General features: G+C 39.0%; 1 protein-coding gene across 1 annotated transcript; it reads right to left on the reverse strand.

Annotated features, from left to right (window-relative positions):
• Window positions 1-6,244: 6,244 nt before the first annotated feature.
• LOC105702723 (odorant receptor 4-like) lies at window positions 6,245-12,480 on the reverse strand. Its single transcript, XM_023433169.1, has 7 exons — window positions 12,425-12,480; window positions 12,081-12,303; window positions 10,742-10,854; window positions 8,979-9,081; window positions 8,800-8,910; window positions 6,368-6,523; window positions 6,245-6,295 (listed from the first exon to the last, which is right to left on the reverse strand). The coding sequence occupies exons 1-7, from the start codon at window positions 12,478-12,480 to the stop codon at window positions 6,245-6,247; spliced, it is 813 nt and encodes a 270-aa protein (XP_023288937.1).
• Between the last annotated feature and the right edge of the window lie 7,129 nt (window positions 12,481-19,609).

Raw genomic sequence — 19,609 nt, forward strand, 5'->3', positions numbered from 1 at the left:
GACTGCAGTATTACCATAACCTTACTCATATCGTGAGGTCTGGAATATTACTGCGGTTAATAATATAAAATATTTCTACGCATAATATAATAACGTGCATTTATTTTATTTCATTACCTTGTGAAGAGACCATGACTCCAACAAAACAATGATTTATATATGTCTGAGTTTTATTTGAAAGTCAAATATTGTTAATGATGTTTTTCAGCCTGTGCAACACAATTGAAAAGATTTTTAGTCCACTAGTGATGCTATCGATGGTGCTATGCGCTACAACTATGTGCATCTGTATGTATCGAATGGAAAAGGTGCTTACTTGTTCATTTGCTCATATATTGCCTTCTTTCTCCTACAAGTTACTTATGTCTTCCGTTATATACTCCAGATGCTGTCCATGGGTGACTATGTAGAGTTCATAATGAGTACGATGCACTTGTGCGTACTTTTTCTAATGATCCTAACGTTCTGCGGTTTCGCGACGATGCTGAGTAATCAGGCAAGATTTTAAATGTAAATTTTGCAGATAAAAGTGTATGAAGGTCCTTCGTTTAAGGCCTGTTATGATATCAGAAGCGAGGAAATTGTATAAAATTTCCCTTCGGTATTCTTCCAGACTATTTATTTTTTTTGTCAAGTTATTAGTGCTTAAATAATCAGTGGACCTATAAAATGTGCCGGACAGTGCGTGTTTAGTGACGATATTTTGTCTATTTTATGATTACAGCCCGTAATGGTCCCTGATCTTGATAGATCGATTTTCAGAAAGTAATATCTTTTCCCCTAATGGATGATTCGGCAAAAGCTGACCTACTGTTATATTTCGTGAATATTTAGTTTCTTCTAATGTTAGTTTTTGCTGGGAAATGTTATTCGATTCGAAAAATACTGGCTGGGAATTTCATGTATTTTCCTTGTCACTGACATTATAATTCAAGATGGAGGTCTCACGATTACTGCAGCCTTAAACGATGTTCCATCTATACAAGATTAGCGGAATGTCATTTCTTACGAAAGACCTTGGCCTGTTACTTTACAGACGGAAGGACTCAGCCTAGGCGCTTATGGGTCAAACTGGATGGGATGCGATCAAAAGATGAAAATTCTCCTGATCTTCATTATGATGCGAGCTCAGAAGCCGTTTCATTGTACAGCATTTGGTTTTTTTCCAATCAGTCTAAATCAGGTTACTGCGGTACGCACACTAATAGGCTGTTTAATGTCCCCATGAATCCAGTCTAAACTAAACTAATTTTATTTTGCAGATTTTCAGCTCGGCATTATCATACTTCTCCATACTACGGACAATGACCTAAACACACACATTGTACGTTTCGATGTGCTGTGCTTCGCAACCCGTTAAACATTTCATCGTAATGTGTGTCGCGAGTCTCGCATTTACAGTTGTAGCCGAGGTCTGATGAAGCCGTTCCTAATAAATCAGATTCAGTTAGAAGAATATAATTTATGAATCGCCAACGCGTCGTTCCCGTTTACAAACGATTCTAGATACATTGCCTAAAACTTCAATTGCATGTGAGGAGCCAGAAAATCTGTAAGACGTGAGTCTTGCCAATGATGACGTTGAAGGCAGGTAAGACTATTCCAGTTTAAACGAAAACATCTGGAATAATGATTACGATCGAGATTGCATCACGATAGAGACCTACATCTTTCTCTTTCAGATTTAAAAAATGCTAACTGAGCTACTAAAGCTGCTGGAGATTTTTTTATCACTAGTGTTACGTAGGCACCCTCAGTATCCTTAGCTAGGAAAAAACCATATTCCGATCACCGGAAGCTAGCCATGGAGATCCAAGTACGGTAACGCAATTAGGAAACTCTTGCGAATGGATCCAACAGTAAAATACCTGACACTACAAGTTCATCGGCCAAAACGACTCCAAAAGTCATTGATCGGCCCAAGGCGAACAACCTGATGACTATAGAATTAATTATCGGCTGCGGCCGACCGCACCTAGAGACTATAAGTCTCCTTAACAACTGAGCTCGAAATTTTAGCATCGCGAGATAGATTTGAATTACGCATAATTCGCCATTCTAACAGCAAAGAATCCTCGCGTCAGCACCCCGGTGTTCAGTAACCTACCGCCGCTAAAGCGCGCTATCGCGACACCCGAACCCCAGCGACGCGGAAGTATAATAACCCAGAGGAAATTAGGTCAAGACACCTCGGGTGCCCCTCCCAGCTGATTATGAACTAAACCTCACTGCCGAATAAATACAACAGTCATAGCACACTAGTCCACATTGCCATTCATTCAGACCCTCTTGCAGTCTTCACTTCCAAAGATCCCACGAGAGGAGTTGATCTAGCCGCTCGGGTCAATTTCCTCGCAAGATTAATATATTCGTTATGCGCAACATTCAGGTAATCCCTACCCGAATCTCCCCGGCCTCGCATCCGCTTTGCTGCCACGTAACACTAGTTAAAAATGATCAGTCCTAATAATTTTCTAAAGACTGAGTATCTTCCTGAGTGGAGTCCCAGGCACCTCGGAACGTGGAATATCCATAAAATAATCGTATATAAATGTTTATTGAACATATGTAAGATATATATAGATATCTGTGAACTCTATTGTAGATCCACTCAAAGGCTAGATGTCCAGATATGGTACGTAATATATACATATATTGTAGATATCTACAATAGATGGTCTATAGATATTCTTATGTATTTGTGAAAAAAATTAAATTCATAACACCTTTTTAGCAGAGTCTGTTTGAGAATTTGTTCGGTACAGTTATGCAGACAAATCTTTCTGTTTTTGATAAAGAAACATTTTTTTGCAATTATCGGGATTTGAACCCGGGACTCATGGGTAGAAAGTAGGAATGCTAATTATGATGCTACCAAAGTCTATGGAGGATTAAATATTTCTCGGACTCATGCAGACCACACCGTTACTTCTCGATCGGTGCTAAAGATACTTGTTGCATCTTGTTGTAAACTTATTCTTAAAAAAACTCGTAAGTGATTGTAAAATTAAGTCATTTAAAAAATTGTAACAGTATATTATAAAATCGTCTTTTTATTTAAAAGTGTATTATAAATGTATACTGACTCACTTTAAAGATGCTACATTCAAAATTTTAGTACAACCTTATATACTAATAGTGCATGAATTTTATGAATATCATTTAAAAACATTTCATTTAAATGTGCGCAATTTTTTACAGTGTAACTATTAGGATGTCCCATAAGTTTCTTCCTTTTTTTGATACGAAATGAATACACGGTGCGGAAGGAACTTATGGGACACCCTAATACATTTTTATAAGTCTGTGAAAGCTGAATATAAACACTCATTTTAAGGGCGCTCACCACTCTAGCGATTTTGCAGGACCTCACGGGGATAACGATTCCGAACGTATTTCTAAACCGATCGAGCTTAACGAGTGCTCACATCGAAGACGAAACGTTGACCTGTGTTTATATGGGAGTGATTTTCGATAAGTAGTAATTTTCATATAAAAAAGTGCAACGACATAATTTCAATGCCCTTTTACCGATCGAAAATCGCTCCCATATAAACACACGTCAACGTTTTATCTTTAAAACGAGCACTCGTTGAGCTCAATCGGTTGAGAAATACGCTCAAAATCGTTGTCCCCGTGGAGCACCTTTTTCAGGATTTTCGAGTTTCTCGCGAGGAATTTGGGCATTCCTTGGCAATCGTTGCCGACTCTAGGCGGAGCGTCCAACTGGCGTCGCGTGCGGCCGGGGGTCACACACGTTTCGGCGCCTAGTCCAGAGGCGTCTAGCCGTTGCGTGAGTCCTATACGTGCAAAATACCCACACATTTTTCGCCCGTTGCTAAACACCACCCATTATGCGTCGCGTCACCCTCGTCCGAGCGAGAAAGTACGTTTTAGTTACCTCCCACCGAATTCGATGCTAATACCATCTAGCGGTGGAAGTCATCGTCCCCACTTTGGTGGTGAACGCCGTTAACGTTTTCGAATAGTTTAGATTTCTATACAGGTTATTTAAAATTCTATGACATATGTACTGAAAACATAGCCGTGATAAAGATTTACATTGCAACGCGCTTTACTATAACCGGTGGCGCGCTAGCAAACGAGGGAAAGGGATCGGGGCCCATAGGTGGATCGCCTGTCCGCGAGGTCGGCCAGAGGAAGTACGCCCGACAGCCGTAGGCCTGGTTCCTTCTAGATGAAATTCTTACGTTGGAAAATCTGGCAATGACCTACCTGTTGGCAAAAGAGAGACAGAATGGCTCTTGTTATCCCTATTATGGATCTTGTCTTTGCAAAAATAAAAGGGAATGATTGAATTTGCGGGCTTTGTGTATCTTACGTCCATTGAATATGCCAATCCATTCCAGGCCTTTGCAGGTTGGTTATATCGGCTGGCGGCCCCCTGCAAGGAGATTGTAATTAAACCTTACCAAACCTAGAACGTTCTATTCGCATTTATGTCGATATTACACCTCGCAGGTATTCCAAAGACAACTGGTTTCGAAAACATTTATATATTTGTCGGATGCGCGGCCAACGCGATAGTCTTTATGGTTGTGAATCAAGGGTACGTGGCTCTTGCAGCGTTAATGTAGATTCTCCGGTGAAGAACTGAGCCAGGATGAAAGTCTAGAAATTCCCAGAATCATCGCAAACCGAGGCAATTTGGTCGTTTCGTTCCACTGGATGAATCGCACATGGACACGGGCCATTCGGATACCGGCATTATTGAATCCGAGTATCAAAGTGTGCAATATGATCTCGGCATGATTTCGCTACAACTGCAAATTAAATAATTTAGTAATATTGACTGTGCCCATGGCTATTTACAGCAGACATCGGTACCCAGTACTGCCGGTTGACTGTACCGACGTCATCTTTGCGCTATGTGCAATAATTCGTGCCCAATTTTGCTGATATCCAAACAGCTCGTACCTAGCAAAGACATCTGGTAGGAATGAAATCGTGGGACCAAAATGTCATTAAGGCCGATTCTAACATACCCGTATAGTGTTCGTGATTATGTCGTACCTGTGTAAATCTGTACGTAATATTTACATACTGCCTTGATCCTTTTTCGGTGCTTCGCGGTCACCGGACGACGAGACATGAAAAAGAATGAATTTTTCAGTCGAGGAAGTTGCAATGATTACATTAATTTTAGACAGAAAGTAAAGTATTTTATGCAAAAAATTAAACAAACGCATCCATGAAATGTGTAAATAGAGAGAAATTATGAGTGAATTTGTTATATTATACAACAAGTTAGTAGATAATGGAATTAAATTCTATCAATACTTCCAAATGTCTCAATGAATATGCTACTAAAAAGAATGAGGTTTAAACATTCGGAATTAAAAACAAACGATACTTTGAAGGAAACCAATGAGTTCAAAAGAACAACTTTCCACATAGCACCGATGCCATGCCGTACCATCTGTGCAGTGGAAATATCGGTTCAGAACGTAGTAGGCGCTTTGACATTGACAAGCACGAACAGATATGGATACTAATACGAAAATGTATGAATAACCCAATACAAATTTAAGAAAGCGTCATTTTCGTCAGTGCATAGACACGACAGAGACAGCAGGTATGGTTGAATCGGCTATTAGTTGACTCACTATAATCCCAGCAGCCCTGAAAGCAAAAATCTCGGTGTTAATCTTAACACTTTGCCGTCCGCACGATTCGTAAATATTTATTCGTTTGGCGCCGGCAGCGCTAATTCGGATCACTTGACTTGTCGCCGGCCGTTTTTGACGTTATCGACACCACTGTGGTGTCGCCGGCCGTTGGCCAAAAGTTTGCGCACATCACCACTGTGGTGTCACCGGCCGTTGACCGCTAGTTTGCGCACGTCACCACTGTGGTGTCGCCGGACGGCATAGTGTTAATATAGTCTTGACCATGTATCTTATTTCCAAATTTCTCTAAAAAAAAGTACAGCAGTTCTCACCTCTTCTTTGGTTTTGTCACCTTCTCAATGAATAAGTACTCCGTCATATCCCATGGATGATTGATGTAACAGATATAATATCCTAAACACATCTACCTCAGCGTGCGTATGGTAACACATCTGCGAAAGATGAATTAAACTCTTTAAACAAGATATGCTTTATTTAAGATGAATTCATCCGACTTCGATAACAACTGGAAACATAAGGCTTGTAACGGACATTACTATAAGGGATTCAAATGACTGCAGAGCACTTAACATCCGGACATTGATCCAGACAGTTTATGTCAGCGTCCGTAGCATCGAAAAGTAGGACAATGCCGAACTGAAGATCTGCGGAATGAAATTCATTTGTAGTAGATCAATTTGATTGATGTCATACACAAAAAACGTAACACTTCATACCGTAGTAACCTGATTCAGACTGATGGGAAAAAAGCCGTAGGCTGTACAGTGGAAAGACTTTTGGGCACGCATCATTATGATCACGAGGAGGCTCTTCATCACAGGATCGCATCCGAACCAATTTGACCCGTAAACGCCCACACTGATGTCTTCAGACTGCAAACACAGCTACGCATTTTAAGGTGATTTAAAACCCGCCAAGGAACTTATTTGTTGTCGGTAAACAATAATTTTAACCCACAAGGAATGCCCACGAAATGTTTCTTTTCGATTTTCTTCAATTTTGTATGTTTATAGAAAAACATATTGTAAGCGACATGTATTATTTACAGTTGTGGTAAAACGATTTAAAGGGGTGAAACTACCCTCCAAAGTTGGGTATACGAGGGGACGATTTCGCAGTTTCACTCAGAAAGACTCTACCCATTTCAATGGAATAAATGATAAAATGTTCGCAATAATGAGGGTAGAAAACGACATTATTTGTTCTGTGTGGCAACCCATTTTTAAGCGACAAACCACCTCTTTAATTATCACTTCTTACCCCTCAGTGAAATCCATTGGAATGAAACTGTCGTGTTTTGTAGTAGCATAAAAAGTAGAAAGGACATCCATTTGCATTTATTTCGATAAAAATCATTTAGGACGAAAACAGCCTCATTAATCAAAATCGCGCGTATTCTTTTAACAACTGGGTTTTATACGATTTCCCAAAAGTGGATGCATCTAGATAAAGGCGGGAGGCTTAAAGAAAGCCTGAACCATTTTTGAGACAGCTCCAGGGTAAATTGCGCCTGGAGTGCAATTCGAAATACACGGATTATAGTGTTATGTCCGGGTGGGTGGATTTAAGTGAGAATTCGACGATAAGATTTATGATTTGAACCACCTTAAGACGCCATAACTTGGCTTGGAATCATTGGGGTCTCTTGGTACGCCCGGGCGTTGCCGTTGTCTTTAGTGATGTAGAATATGTTAGAAACGAATTGTCATTCAAAGATTAATTAGCAACATTGCCAAACGTTATGTGCCTTGCCTTTGGACTTGGGAAAATTTGGAGATTCAGAAAGGGAGTTGAACTGTGCCCCGCTTTCTCTGATCAGAAAAGGAATAGTGGAATTGAGATTTAGAAAGGGAGCTGGGCCAAGCCGCGTACCTTTTTATAGTGAAGGAAATGATTTGAACCCCCTTAAGACGCCATAACTTGGCTTGGAATCGTTGGGGTCCCTTGGTACGCCCGGGCGCTGCCGTTGTCCTTAATGATATAGAATATGTTAGAAACGAATTGTCATACAAAGATTAATTAGCAACATTGCCAAACGTTATTTGCCTTGCCTTTGGACTTGGGAAAATTTGGAGATTCAGAAAGGGAGTTGAACTGTGCCCTGCGACCTCTGATCAGAAAAGAAATAGTGGAATTGAGATTTAGAAGGGGAGCTGGGCCAAGCCCCGCACCTTCTTATAGTGAAGGAAATGATTTGAACCACCTTAAGACGCCATAATTTGGCTTGGAATCATTGGGGTCCCTTGGCACGCCCGGGCGCTGCCGTTGTCCTTAGTGATATAGAATATGTTAGAAACGAATTGTCATACAAAGATTAATTAGCAACATTGCCAAACGATATTTGCCTTGCCTTTGGACTTGGGAAAATTTGGAGGTTCAGAAACGGAGTTGAACTGTGCCCCGCGACCTCTGATCAGAAAAGAAATAGAGGAATTGAGATTTAGAAGGGGAGCTGGGCCTAGCCGCGCACCTTCTTATAGTGAAGGAAATAGCAGAAATTGGGATATAGGAGGGGAGCTGGACCAAGCCCCGCACATCTTTTTGTAGCATGGAATTAGTAAGGAAATGATTCTGGCAGTGGAGCTTGGACATAACAGTAATATTAGTTGGATTTTAACTTAATATTAATAAGTACGAAAGAAATAAAATTTAATTTACTACAAATTATTTTCATTTATTAAAAAAAGGAATAGAGAGAGATTACGAAAAATATACTTTCATACTTATAACAAAGACTGCTACGAAGGATTCGGTGTTTGCGACTAATGTTTTGAGTGCATTGCGGATGTAGAACTTAAAAAGTGATTTGCCACTAAAAACTTAGAAACTATTGAAATTGACGAAATTGTAAAAAGAGACAGATTATGAACGTGGCAGATTCGGAAAAGGAACTTGCACACAAATGTGACGGTTTTGGAAAAAAACCCCGCATGAACGAACGTGGTCGTTTCGAAAAAGCAACTGGGATTGAAACGAATTACACGTAATGGATTTGATGGAAAAGGAACTGGCACCTTGTTGCCTCGATGCGTCCTTTTTTATTACACTTACGCCCCTACTTATTACACTTAGGAATCGAAGTACCACTCTCTAAAAATCAGTTTGTGATACCTAGTCTTGAACGTATATGAGAAAATGATAAATTTACCTGATCACTCAGCATGGTCGCAAAACCGCAGAATATCAAAACCATCAAAAAAAGAGCGCATAAGTGTGCAAAATTCATTCCGAATTCCACGTAATCACCCAAGGACAGCATCTGCAATGTAAAATAGAAAATTTGTATATAATTATGTAAAAAATTAAAAAGTACGTTAACAAAGACACGACCTTCTCCATCTCATACATTGTGATGCACATATTCGTGGCACAGAGCAGCATTGACAGCATTATCATAGGACTGAATATATCCTCGATGGCGTTGCATAAGCTATAAGAAAATATAATCGGCTGCTAAGATAAACCAGTTTCTAATTAAATTTCGGATTTAAATATTGCTCAGTTTGGCGGTATAACTTAACTGTTGTCATTAACAATGTAAAGTAGGAAATAAACATGTAATGTTGATAACGGAACTGAAATTGATCTTGAATATAGGAATGAAAGTACTATAACTATAACAGGCTGGACTGCCAGCTACTAACTTCACAGTTTATTAAGGTCTTAGTGCCATCATTTACCAAGAATTAACGATCCAGTATACCCAGGAGTTACAAGTTAAATACGGAAAGAAAAAGGTTCGTGTTATTTAACGAAAATTTACCGCTGCTACTGTGGTAAAAGCTATAATTACGCAAAATATCAAAGTAAAAATAAAGACAATGGAGAAAATATATCATGTCATATAAAATCATCGTTTTATAAGTAAGTGATTAACTCGCACGTAACAAAATTTAATATAGGTATTGTGACGTGGTGTAATTTTGGTCACGTCGCGACTCTTCAAATGTTTCTTATATAGCCCATTTTTAGAGCTTTAAATGATTCAGGGTCCGGAGGTCACCGAACCGAGAGGAGAACAATGACAATCTAATTATATCATTTTGTACGCCTCTTGTTGCAGGTATTTCCTGTATTATCTAATTTTCTGTAAATCATCCATAATTATTCAGTAATTCAGAGCGCGTCCCTGGGCATTCGCCGATACATTTAGCAGAATATTCGGTTGAATGTTCGAGAACTCGCGAAATTTCGATAGGTCTTGCGAAATCTCTAGCATTCTTGATTTTTCGAAAAGGTTTTGATATTTGTTTAAATCTATGGTTTTTTGCGAACTCTCTTTGCAAAAAGAAAAGAAATCCTCAACAAAAGCACCTCTGGTATGAAAAAAGACAAGTTCATTGAGTAATAATATTAAAATAAAAATTGTTTCCATATTTCACTTACAAAAGTAATAAAATCGGGTATCGGTGACAAATTTAGGAGCATTTTTAATTCGTAAGCTACCTACTAATGTAGTGAAATCAGTTACCGCGTGACAAGTCTAAATAAAGTTTCATTAAATAGAACTTGTTAGAACTTTGAAAACTTAATAGCAACAGCCAATCTAGTTCTGAAAAATCCTGAGAAAATATATTAAATTATATTTTTGCTGTCGAATATCTTCCTCGCTTTATGGCCTCCTCTCGATTCTATAGGTTGATTTTGGATAATTTAAGGGGTTACAAACAGCAGTATCAAACTCGTACGGCTCGTAGCATAAGATTTATAACGGTAACAATTAAAATTGATCAATTATTAAGTAATATAACTTATTAAATAAATGTTTCATTGAAAGGAAGATACTTCATTACCATTACACAGTCTTATGCTACGGGCCCGATAAGTTCGGTACTGCAGTTTACAACTCTGAAAATTATTCAAAATCAACCTGAATGTTTTCCTCCATATCTTATTGCAATACGATAATAAGTGTATATGATTATTTAATGGAAAAATATTTTCGATTGATAATAGCTACAACTTCCTAGATCTCACCACGTGTATAAGAGAAATGTGGCCACTTGATTAATGCAATTGCAACATTATCTTTTGCATCGTATATTTATATTGACGGAATTATAAACGAGAGAAATTTTAGCAGACTTTACCTGAAAAGTTCTAAGTGGCGTTCGGCGAGAGTTACAATTTTAGGATTCACGACTTGGTTGGGCCGAGCCTTGCTATCGTTGTCAAACATGTTCTCCAATTCATACCGTAGAACCTATTAAGACAGATATAACAAGCACAATAAAGTTAAGAACTTTATACATTACACTAAAAAAGTGATAAAATTCTTGGAAGTTCAATACTCGTATACTTTAGTATAGCTGTCTTCGCGATTGATCTTAAATTTGGACAAGTCATCGTCCCCACTTTGGTGATGAACGCCGTTAAACAAATTAAGGGCGCTCACCACTCCAGCGATTTTGCAGGGCCTCACGGGGACAACGATTCCGAACGTATTTCTAAACCGATCGAACTTAACGAGTGCTCATATCGAAGATGAAACGTTGACCTGTATTTATATGGGAGCGATTTTCGATAAGTGGTCATTTTCATATAAAAAAGTGCAACGACATAATTTCAATGCTCTTTTACCTAGGAAGGAGGTGCTCGATTGAAAATCGCTCCTATATAAACACACGTCAACGTTTTATCTTTAAAACGAGCACTCGTTGAGCTCCATCGGTTGAGAAATACGCGCAAAATCGTTGTCCCCATGGAGCACCTTTTTCAGGATTTTCGAGTTTCTCGCGAGGAATTTGGGCATTCCTTAGCAACCGTTGCCGACTCTAGGCGGAGCGTCCACCTGGCGTGTGCGTGCGGCCGGGGGTCAAACACGTTTCGGCGCCTAGTCCAGAGGCGTCTAGCCGTTGCGTGAGTCCTATACGTGCAAAATACGCACACATTTTTCGCCCGTTGCTAAACACCACCCATTATGCGTCGCGTCACCCTCGTCCGAGCGAGAAAGTACGTTTTAGTTACCTCCCACCGAATTCGATGCTAATGCCATCTAGCGGTGGAAGTCATCGTCCCCACTTTGGTGGTGAACGCCGTTAAAGCGAACCGTTCCTCGTATTCGAATTCCATCGCCCCGCCGAACTCGGAATTATCGCGGAAAAATTTTGCAGAACACCTAATTTACAGGGTGTGGACGCGAGACCCTAAATCCTGCCGCAGCTTATATAATTACAAAAAAAAAAAGAATACACAACTATTTGTATTCGGTTTGGTCTCTTAATATTGCTATGTCCAAAACAACTAGCACCGAACGCGTATGGGCATTCCGTGAAGGAATATCTAAGAATAATCAATAATCATTCTCGTCAACATAGAAATTTGATTTTCACCGTGCGTGATAGCCGCGCACCATATTTTGTAATCTACAAAATGAATATAAACTTGTTAATGGATATTTATAAAACTAATTCATGAGTGAGTGCTTACTCGAAAGTGGATAGCAGCGTACGTAGTCATGTGAGCGAACAATGTGTCGCAGGATATCCACATGGTCATTATGGCTAATGCAATTAATTGTTGTACACCGGTGACAGCAACGTAAGCAAATGCAGTTTTCAACTGAAATGGGATGCTCATCGGAAATACCAGCTGGGTATAGTTGTACGAATTGTTCTCATTCTTCGTGGAGAAGTATTGATTGCCGATGGCTCTGAGAATAGTTTCAAGCAAAAGTATCGTGTTGAGTGATAAATTATTAATTGTCAGTACTGCAAAGACGTATAATATTTTTTACACGGAATCTTAACTAGATATATAAGGGACATGCTTACATGTAAGGAGGTAAGCAGTAAAGGGAAACACCACCACCAAGTACACCGAGATACATGGTTCTAACAATAACTAATGTATGGAACATCTCATGCACGGCGTCTACGTGCATATTTGGATAAATTGCGGTTTTCCAGAGAACTGCCATTTTTTTAAGGAGATCTCTTATTTCTAGTCGTTTCTGTACGATTCTAATCCCCTAGAATATTAAGTAAATGAAAGTACAATATACGGAATATACGCACCCGACATAATATATGAAATATAAAAAAACGAAGAGGTTAGGCTATAATTTCGCATTAACCTTTAAGTCAATGACCAAAAGTTATTCCGTTGTTCAATGATCAAGTCGCACAAATTTCGTTTGCAAAAGACATGAGGCAATTTTATATGCTCTCATGCGGTCCCGAATACTATATTAAGAGACGCGGTTGTGGCTCACAAGGAAGGTACCTGAGGTGTCCCCCTCCGATTTTGTTCATTTTTAAATATGTTATAGAAGACTAAAGTTTAAGGGACCCGTGTTTTTTTTTATCGGCGGATAAACACTTTTAGGGGGTGAAATCAGACTACAAACTTGGCCATGAAAGGGGGTGAGTTTGCTGTTTCATATAGAAGCACTCGACCGATTTTCATGAAACAACCGTCAAAATGTAGGGAATGAAGAATTATGAAACATACATTTGGAATTTTTCGAAAAAATTCATTTTTAAGGGGGTGAGCCACCCCTTTGAATACTTCTTTTACCCCTTACGCGAGCAGTAATTATTCTATCCAAATGAAACTTGGTTAATTCATAGACCAGAACAATACAAAAAAAGCATATTTTGGATTTTTTCGAAAACCGAATTCTAAGGGTTGTAAGAACCCTTTAATAAAATGATGTATAATCTCGTTTTAAAACCAGCTTTGTACGACTTTCTTGAACTTAAAGGACTTTAACGATTAAAATTAATAAAAGAATACGGTCAGGTACCATCCGATACATTCGAAGGGTAAATTACCCCTTCGATTCAAAGGAATGTGATTCGTAGAATATAAGACAGTGGAGTTAACTGTCCTCGCAACTAGTGCGTAGCCGAGTTGTAACGTCGCGCAAGCGAGCAGTATGCAGTGCCAGGTTTTCAAACACTATATGTAAGTAATATTTCGGTTTGTTCAGTTTCGTTCGTTACGTTCGGTTTCCATTATCAGTCTACTTGATATCAAAGAACGATTGTTATCAAATATTACTGTGAAGGAAAAATCGAAAGTGAATCACATGTCTGGACAAATCGTGCAGACTGATTACATTGTTTTATATTTAGATTGTATTATTATAAAAACTGAACGTAACCGTGTTTGTATTTTACATTGCAACTGTAGTTCTTAAAGATGAGAGAATGAAATATAACTTACATATAGTGGTTGAAAACCTGGCACTGCATCCTGCTCGCTCGCGTGGCGTTACCACTCGACTATGCACTAGTTGCGAGGACTAGTTGCGAGGACTAGTTGCGAGGAGAAACTCGAAAATCCTAAATAAGGTGCTCCACGGGGACGGCGATTTTGAGCGTATTTCTCAACCGATCGAGCTCAACGAGTGCTTGTTTTAAAGATAAAATGTTGACGGGTGTTTATATGGGAGCGATTTTCGATCGAGCACCTCCTTCCTAGTTAAAAGGGCATTGAAATTATTTCGTTGCACTTTTTTATATGAAAATGACCTCTTATCGAAAATCGCTCCCATATAAACACAGGTCAACGTTTCATCTTTGATATGAGCGTGTTTTAACGTCTATTGCGGAATTATACAAGATTGACATAGAAAGGAGCAAAATGGTATTCGGTCATTGACATAAGGGTTCTAACCAATGTAACGTGTGATAGATAAATGAACATTGTAACGGACAAAACAGTAAAAACTTGGAATGTGTGCAAACACGTAAGTGAGCATTTTATCAAATTTGTCTTCTGAAATAGTTTATGCATTATTTTGTGGTATTTACTTTTAATGCGGCGAGAGTTATGGTCAGTATTGTAAGAACAATGGTCACTGTATAGACATTATCTTCTCCCCAGGTAGATGACAGAGTCCGCAGTTCCACAGCTACTACGGAGAAGATTCCCGTGACGCCCAGTATAGGGATAAACATTTCCCAAAATGTAGGAGATTTATTTTCCTCAGTGAATACACTGTCCATAAATTGCATTCCGATGCATCGGAGCACCATGACGGTGGGGCCAATGAAGTCTTTGAAAGTAATAATAATGTTCTCTTCATTCCTTATGATCATGATTGTCCTAGAAAAGAAAAAAGAAATCGATATGATGCTTCTAATCTATTTTGAGAAACACACACTGCACAAGGTTAAGGTGAAGTGAAACACGTCGAGGAACTTGATCGACGTTGATAAAGAAGATTTTTCTAAATTTCTACGTTGTCGACGTTCGTTTTTATATTGACAGTTGTGTCGAATTATATTGGGTATTGCATTAAGTGGCATACTCCATCTGTCGTTTTCGTACAATAATTAAAAAGAAATCGAAGTAAAACTCCAGAACTCTGGATTCATGCTTTCTGGGGCCCTAATTGACTGCAGAGGGACCCCCTGCGCCATCTGTGATTTCCAGGTCAATTAAATTTTCACTCCGAAATCTTGTATTACCATCCTTTTAGCATAGAAGCGCATACAACACTTTTTTCGCCTTTATCCCGTTCAAATGCGAGTTTATCGACTACCAGAGTGTTCTAAATTGTCGTAGAATTGTCCTGACTCTTTTGTTTTTCATATCAGAGCCTTCGATAATTGTATATTGATCGAAATATGAGAGCTCGACGCCATTTCGGTTCTGGTCTGGGCGGAGTTAAAAAATTAAAACAAAAATCCTTATTTTGAATGTGTCAGGACAATTCTTAGATGATCAGGAGTGATGTGTCAAAGTTTCGGACGGTTTGGTCTAATACCCTTAAAAAAAAAGTGCTGTATTCAAATCGACTGATTTGAAGGGTGTTTCACTTCACCTTAAGATCCTATGGTGATGGGAGAGGTACCGAGAAATTCGATCGATGACGGTAAAGCAGAATTCTTCATAAACTTGTTCGGCACATTACTGACATTTATATCTCGGACGACGTCGGTTGCTCTTTACATTAAGAATTATACAAAATGGCGAACGTCATATGTCGTATCAATAGAATTATTATAGTATGATCGAAGTAAAATTCAAAAAGTCCCCTGGATTCATGACTTTTTATACACATTATTGGCTGCACATAAACCCATTTTGATACACTAATCAGTTACAGGGTCATGTGTTGCATTTGGAGAGAACTACATTTTCGCTCCAAGAGCACTTACAGAGCACTTGTTGCTTCCGTTATATCCCGGAACTTCAATTTAGGCATTTATAAAACTTTTTTCCATAATTCCCACATGAATACATAATGTTTGATTACCGCACTGTTCAAAATCATTATGCCAACTCTACAATTACGTGCTGAAGTTTCCAACGATTTGGTGCACCCAGTTTGAAGAAAAGTTTCATAAATATTTCGGCATTAAATGTATAGAGAGAGAATGTCCCTTTAATATCACGTTAAAAGGTAAAGAAACATAAAGGAATTCATCGCTCTACCTTACCAGTTTAACACCGATTTACAGAATATGAACGTTAAGTTGAAAACCACAATGCTCTGCTTCCATCTATTCCCATATGTGCCCATAATTATGAAAGTGGTCTAAGTCATATATTTTTTGTTTCGAAATTACATTGAATTAATTTAGTTTAAAATAATGTGGCGTGAAATAACTGATACACTCATTTTTTTTTTCAATTTTGATTTAGACCACTTTCATAATTATGGGCACATATAACGGACAGTTGAATACCGAAATATTCTATTAAGTTGACTAAATTGATTCTTCTTCGATCCAGTGTCGAGTTCGAACGACTCTCACCACTTTACTCCAGAGCACCGTTTGAGCAAGCTGACTGCACCCTCTCCTGATCGATCCGCAACGTATAGGGCATGGTGGAAGTCATTTTAATTACGGGCTTAGGTGGTCTTTAATAGTCGCGTTTAAGTGTCTTTTCTTCGTACGGCGGTTTCTTCCTATAGTATCGCCTCCACGGGTTTTCGCCCGTGTCAAGTAACAGAAGTGATCCGTAATCGATGAGTACCACATGACAGGGTTCCACATGTAACTTGTTTGCATAATTACATTTCAAATATCGGCGTCAAAATTGATAGGTTCTTTATGGAGAACGACAGACAGACTTCTGGGATGTTCCCCCTGTGCGTGCGCAATGTAACTAGCAGAAGGAATAACAGAGTTGCTCAGGCACTTCTTTGAGCACCGTATTCAGTCGCTTGCAGAGCCTGATCGAGAGTTCGCAGTAGCGTTATCTACTTTTCTTCGCAACCAAAGTTTCATTCCTAATTATCATATCTAATGATATAAAATAATTCGTTGCAAATACGCGCGTTGAAAGTGAAACTATTAATTTAAGGCTCTAGTAATCGCTCCTAGAAAGTCGTGTATAATCTTTGCGCCACATGGGTAAAATGTGCGAAGCTTAATAGAGTCTGGCGATTCCTATCTATGGCGAAATTAGTGACGTTATTTTTCCCGAATTTTGCCAAGTTGCATTTTACCGCTTCTTTTTCTTCGTACGGCGCTTTCTTCCTATAGTATCGCCTCCACGGGTTTTCGCCCATGTCAAGTAACAGAAGTGATCCGTAATCGATGAGTACCATATGACAGGGTTTCACATGCAACTTGTTTGCATAATTACATTTCAAATATCGGCGTCAAAATTGATAGGTTCTGTATGGAGAACGATAGAACAGACTTCTGGGATGTTCCCCCTGTGCATGCGCAATGTAACTAGTAGAAGGAATAACAGAGTTGCTCAAGCACGCCTTTGAGCACAGTATTCAGTCGCTTGCAAAGCCTGATCGAGGGTTCGCAGTAGCGTTATCTACTTTTCTTCGCAACCAAAGTTTCATTCCTAATTATCATATCTAATGTTATAAAATAAATCGATTCGTTGCAGATACGTGCGTTGAAAGTGAAACTATTAATTTAAGGCTCTAGTAATCGCTCCTAGAAAGTCGTGTATAATCTTTGCGCCACATGGGTAAAATGTGCGAAGCTTAATAGAGTCTGGCGATTCCTATCTATGGCGAGAGTAGTGACGTTATTTTTCCCCAATTTTGCCAACTTGCATTTTACCGCTTCTTACTGGGCAATGGGCGTGGGACTTAAGGTGAAGTGAAACCCCCTTCAAATCAGTCGATTCGAATACAACACTTTTTTTAAGGGTATTGGACCAACCTGTTCGAACCTTTGACACATGACTCGTAATCATCTGAGAATTGTCCTGACACATTCAGAATTTGGATTTTTGGAAAAAATGTGTTAACTTAGCCCAGAGCAGAACCAGAATGGCGTCGAGCTCTCATATTTCGATCAATGTACAATTATCTAAGGCTCTGATATGAGAAACGAAAGGGTCAGGACAATTTTTCGACAATTTAGAACACTCTGGTAATCGATAGACTCGCATTTAAACGGGATAAACGGCAAAAAAAGTGTTGTATGCGCTTCTATGCCAAAACGATGGTAATACGAGGTCTCGGAGTGAAAATTTAATCGACCTGGAAATCACAGATGGCGCAGGGGGTCCCTCTGCAGTCAATTAGGTCCCCAGAAAGCATGAATCCAGAGGATCTCTAGAGTTTTACTTCGATTTCTTTATAATTATTGTACGAAGACGACAGGTGGAGTATGCCATTTGGTACAATACCCAATATAATTCGACCCAGCTGTCAATATAAAAACGAACGTTGACATCGTAGGTATTTAGAAAAATCTTCTTTATCGACGTCGATCAAGTTCCACGACGTGTTTCAACTTCACCTTAAACACATACTTGGCACATGTTCGTGCTCGACGCGAGTTCAAATATTTCACGAATGTAGAGACAAGCGCTCAAGTCTCTGGATTAAATAAAACTTGATAAAGTTGCAGTTCTCAATATAGATAATTCATTGTTTAAATAATTTCAAATTTAATTCTTTCCTATTGTATAAGACTCATGTTTGATTACCTCTATTTATTTTTAATTCAGTCTTGTTATATCATAAATCACACTAAATACAAAAAAAAATATTGACTCGAAAAATTCATTATCTAATAATCGATCGACTTTTCCGCGAAACCTAGCGTCTTACGCATTAGGTTATATCATTCACGGTGTACCAAATATTTGATAATTTTATATAGTATACGCTACATTTTTAAAACTGTTAATGTTTCGGAAATATATTATAAAACAGACGTATTGTTTGAATAAATATCTGCTAGGTTGCGTTGGGCATTGCAAGCTCATTACAGTTTATCGAATCGAAGTCTTAAACTTCTGACTCGATCATCTTCTTTAACTGTTTGAGTGCCACGTGTCTTTGCTGTTTTCCCGTCCAAAAGTGCCAAGCGACGCAATAGCGCTTGTCTTATTCCCCGATTAAAAATGCCAAGGAGCGCTATTGCGCTGTTTTCTGCTCTATACGGTAAGCGGTAATGTTCGACTGAAATTCAAATTCGTTCTTTTACCAGCTGTCTCATTCTTTTACTTTTACCTAAAATGGAATGGTAACCGTAAAGTCGCGCATCGACGAAAACCGAGCGTGTCGCGGTTCTCGGCTTCGCAGCCTAGAACGCTGGCGCCGTTCGATCGACACAGAAGAAGCGCAAAATCGCTCCTTGGCACTCAAACGGTTAAACAATTCTTATACGTGCTCGAACGGGAAATATTAGGATACGGAAAAGTCAAATTTCAGCGATTATCGCTTTATTTCGGAGTCACAACCACGGATCGCGTTGGGAACGTTGCCACGCATCGATACGGGATTTATCCCTGAATGTTTATGCGTATTTGCTTGGTACTCAATTGCGCTCTGTTCTTCTCTTTCTTTGCCTCGTTCTCTTACGAGGAAGGTACCTGAGGTGTCCCCCTTCGATTTTGTTCATTTTTATATAATTTATTTTTTATTTAATTTTATTTAACATAATTATTTAAAAATGTTATAGAAGACTAAAGTTTAAGGGACCCGTGTTTTTCTTAATCGGCGGATAAACACTTTTAGGGGGTGAAATCAGACTTTAAAGTTGGCCGTGCAAGGGGGTGAGTTTGCTGTTTCA

The sequence above is a fragment of the Orussus abietinus genome, unplaced genomic scaffold (assembly GCF_000612105.2).
Source record: "Orussus abietinus isolate OABI.00-Male unplaced genomic scaffold, Oabi_2.0 scaffold600, whole genome shotgun sequence".
NCBI lineage: Eukaryota > Metazoa > Arthropoda > Insecta > Hymenoptera > Orussidae > Orussus > Orussus abietinus.

What these genes read in the sequence shown, in the direction of transcription:
- LOC105702723 (XM_023433169.1), bottom strand. Translation starts at nt 12,480, where the DNA reads ATGTATCTCGGTGTACTTGGTGGTGGTGTTTCCCTTTACTGCTTACCT. An exon ending in TGTATGAGATGGAGAAGGTC is followed by an intron (nt 8,911 to 8,978) that starts GTGTCTTTGTTA and finishes TTTACATTGCAG; the next exon opens with ATGCTGTCCTTGGGTGATTA. An exon ending in CGACCATGCTGAGTGATCAG is followed by an intron (nt 6,524 to 8,799) that starts GTAAATTTATCA and finishes CTGTGTTTGCAG; the next exon opens with TCTGAAGACATCAGTGTGGG.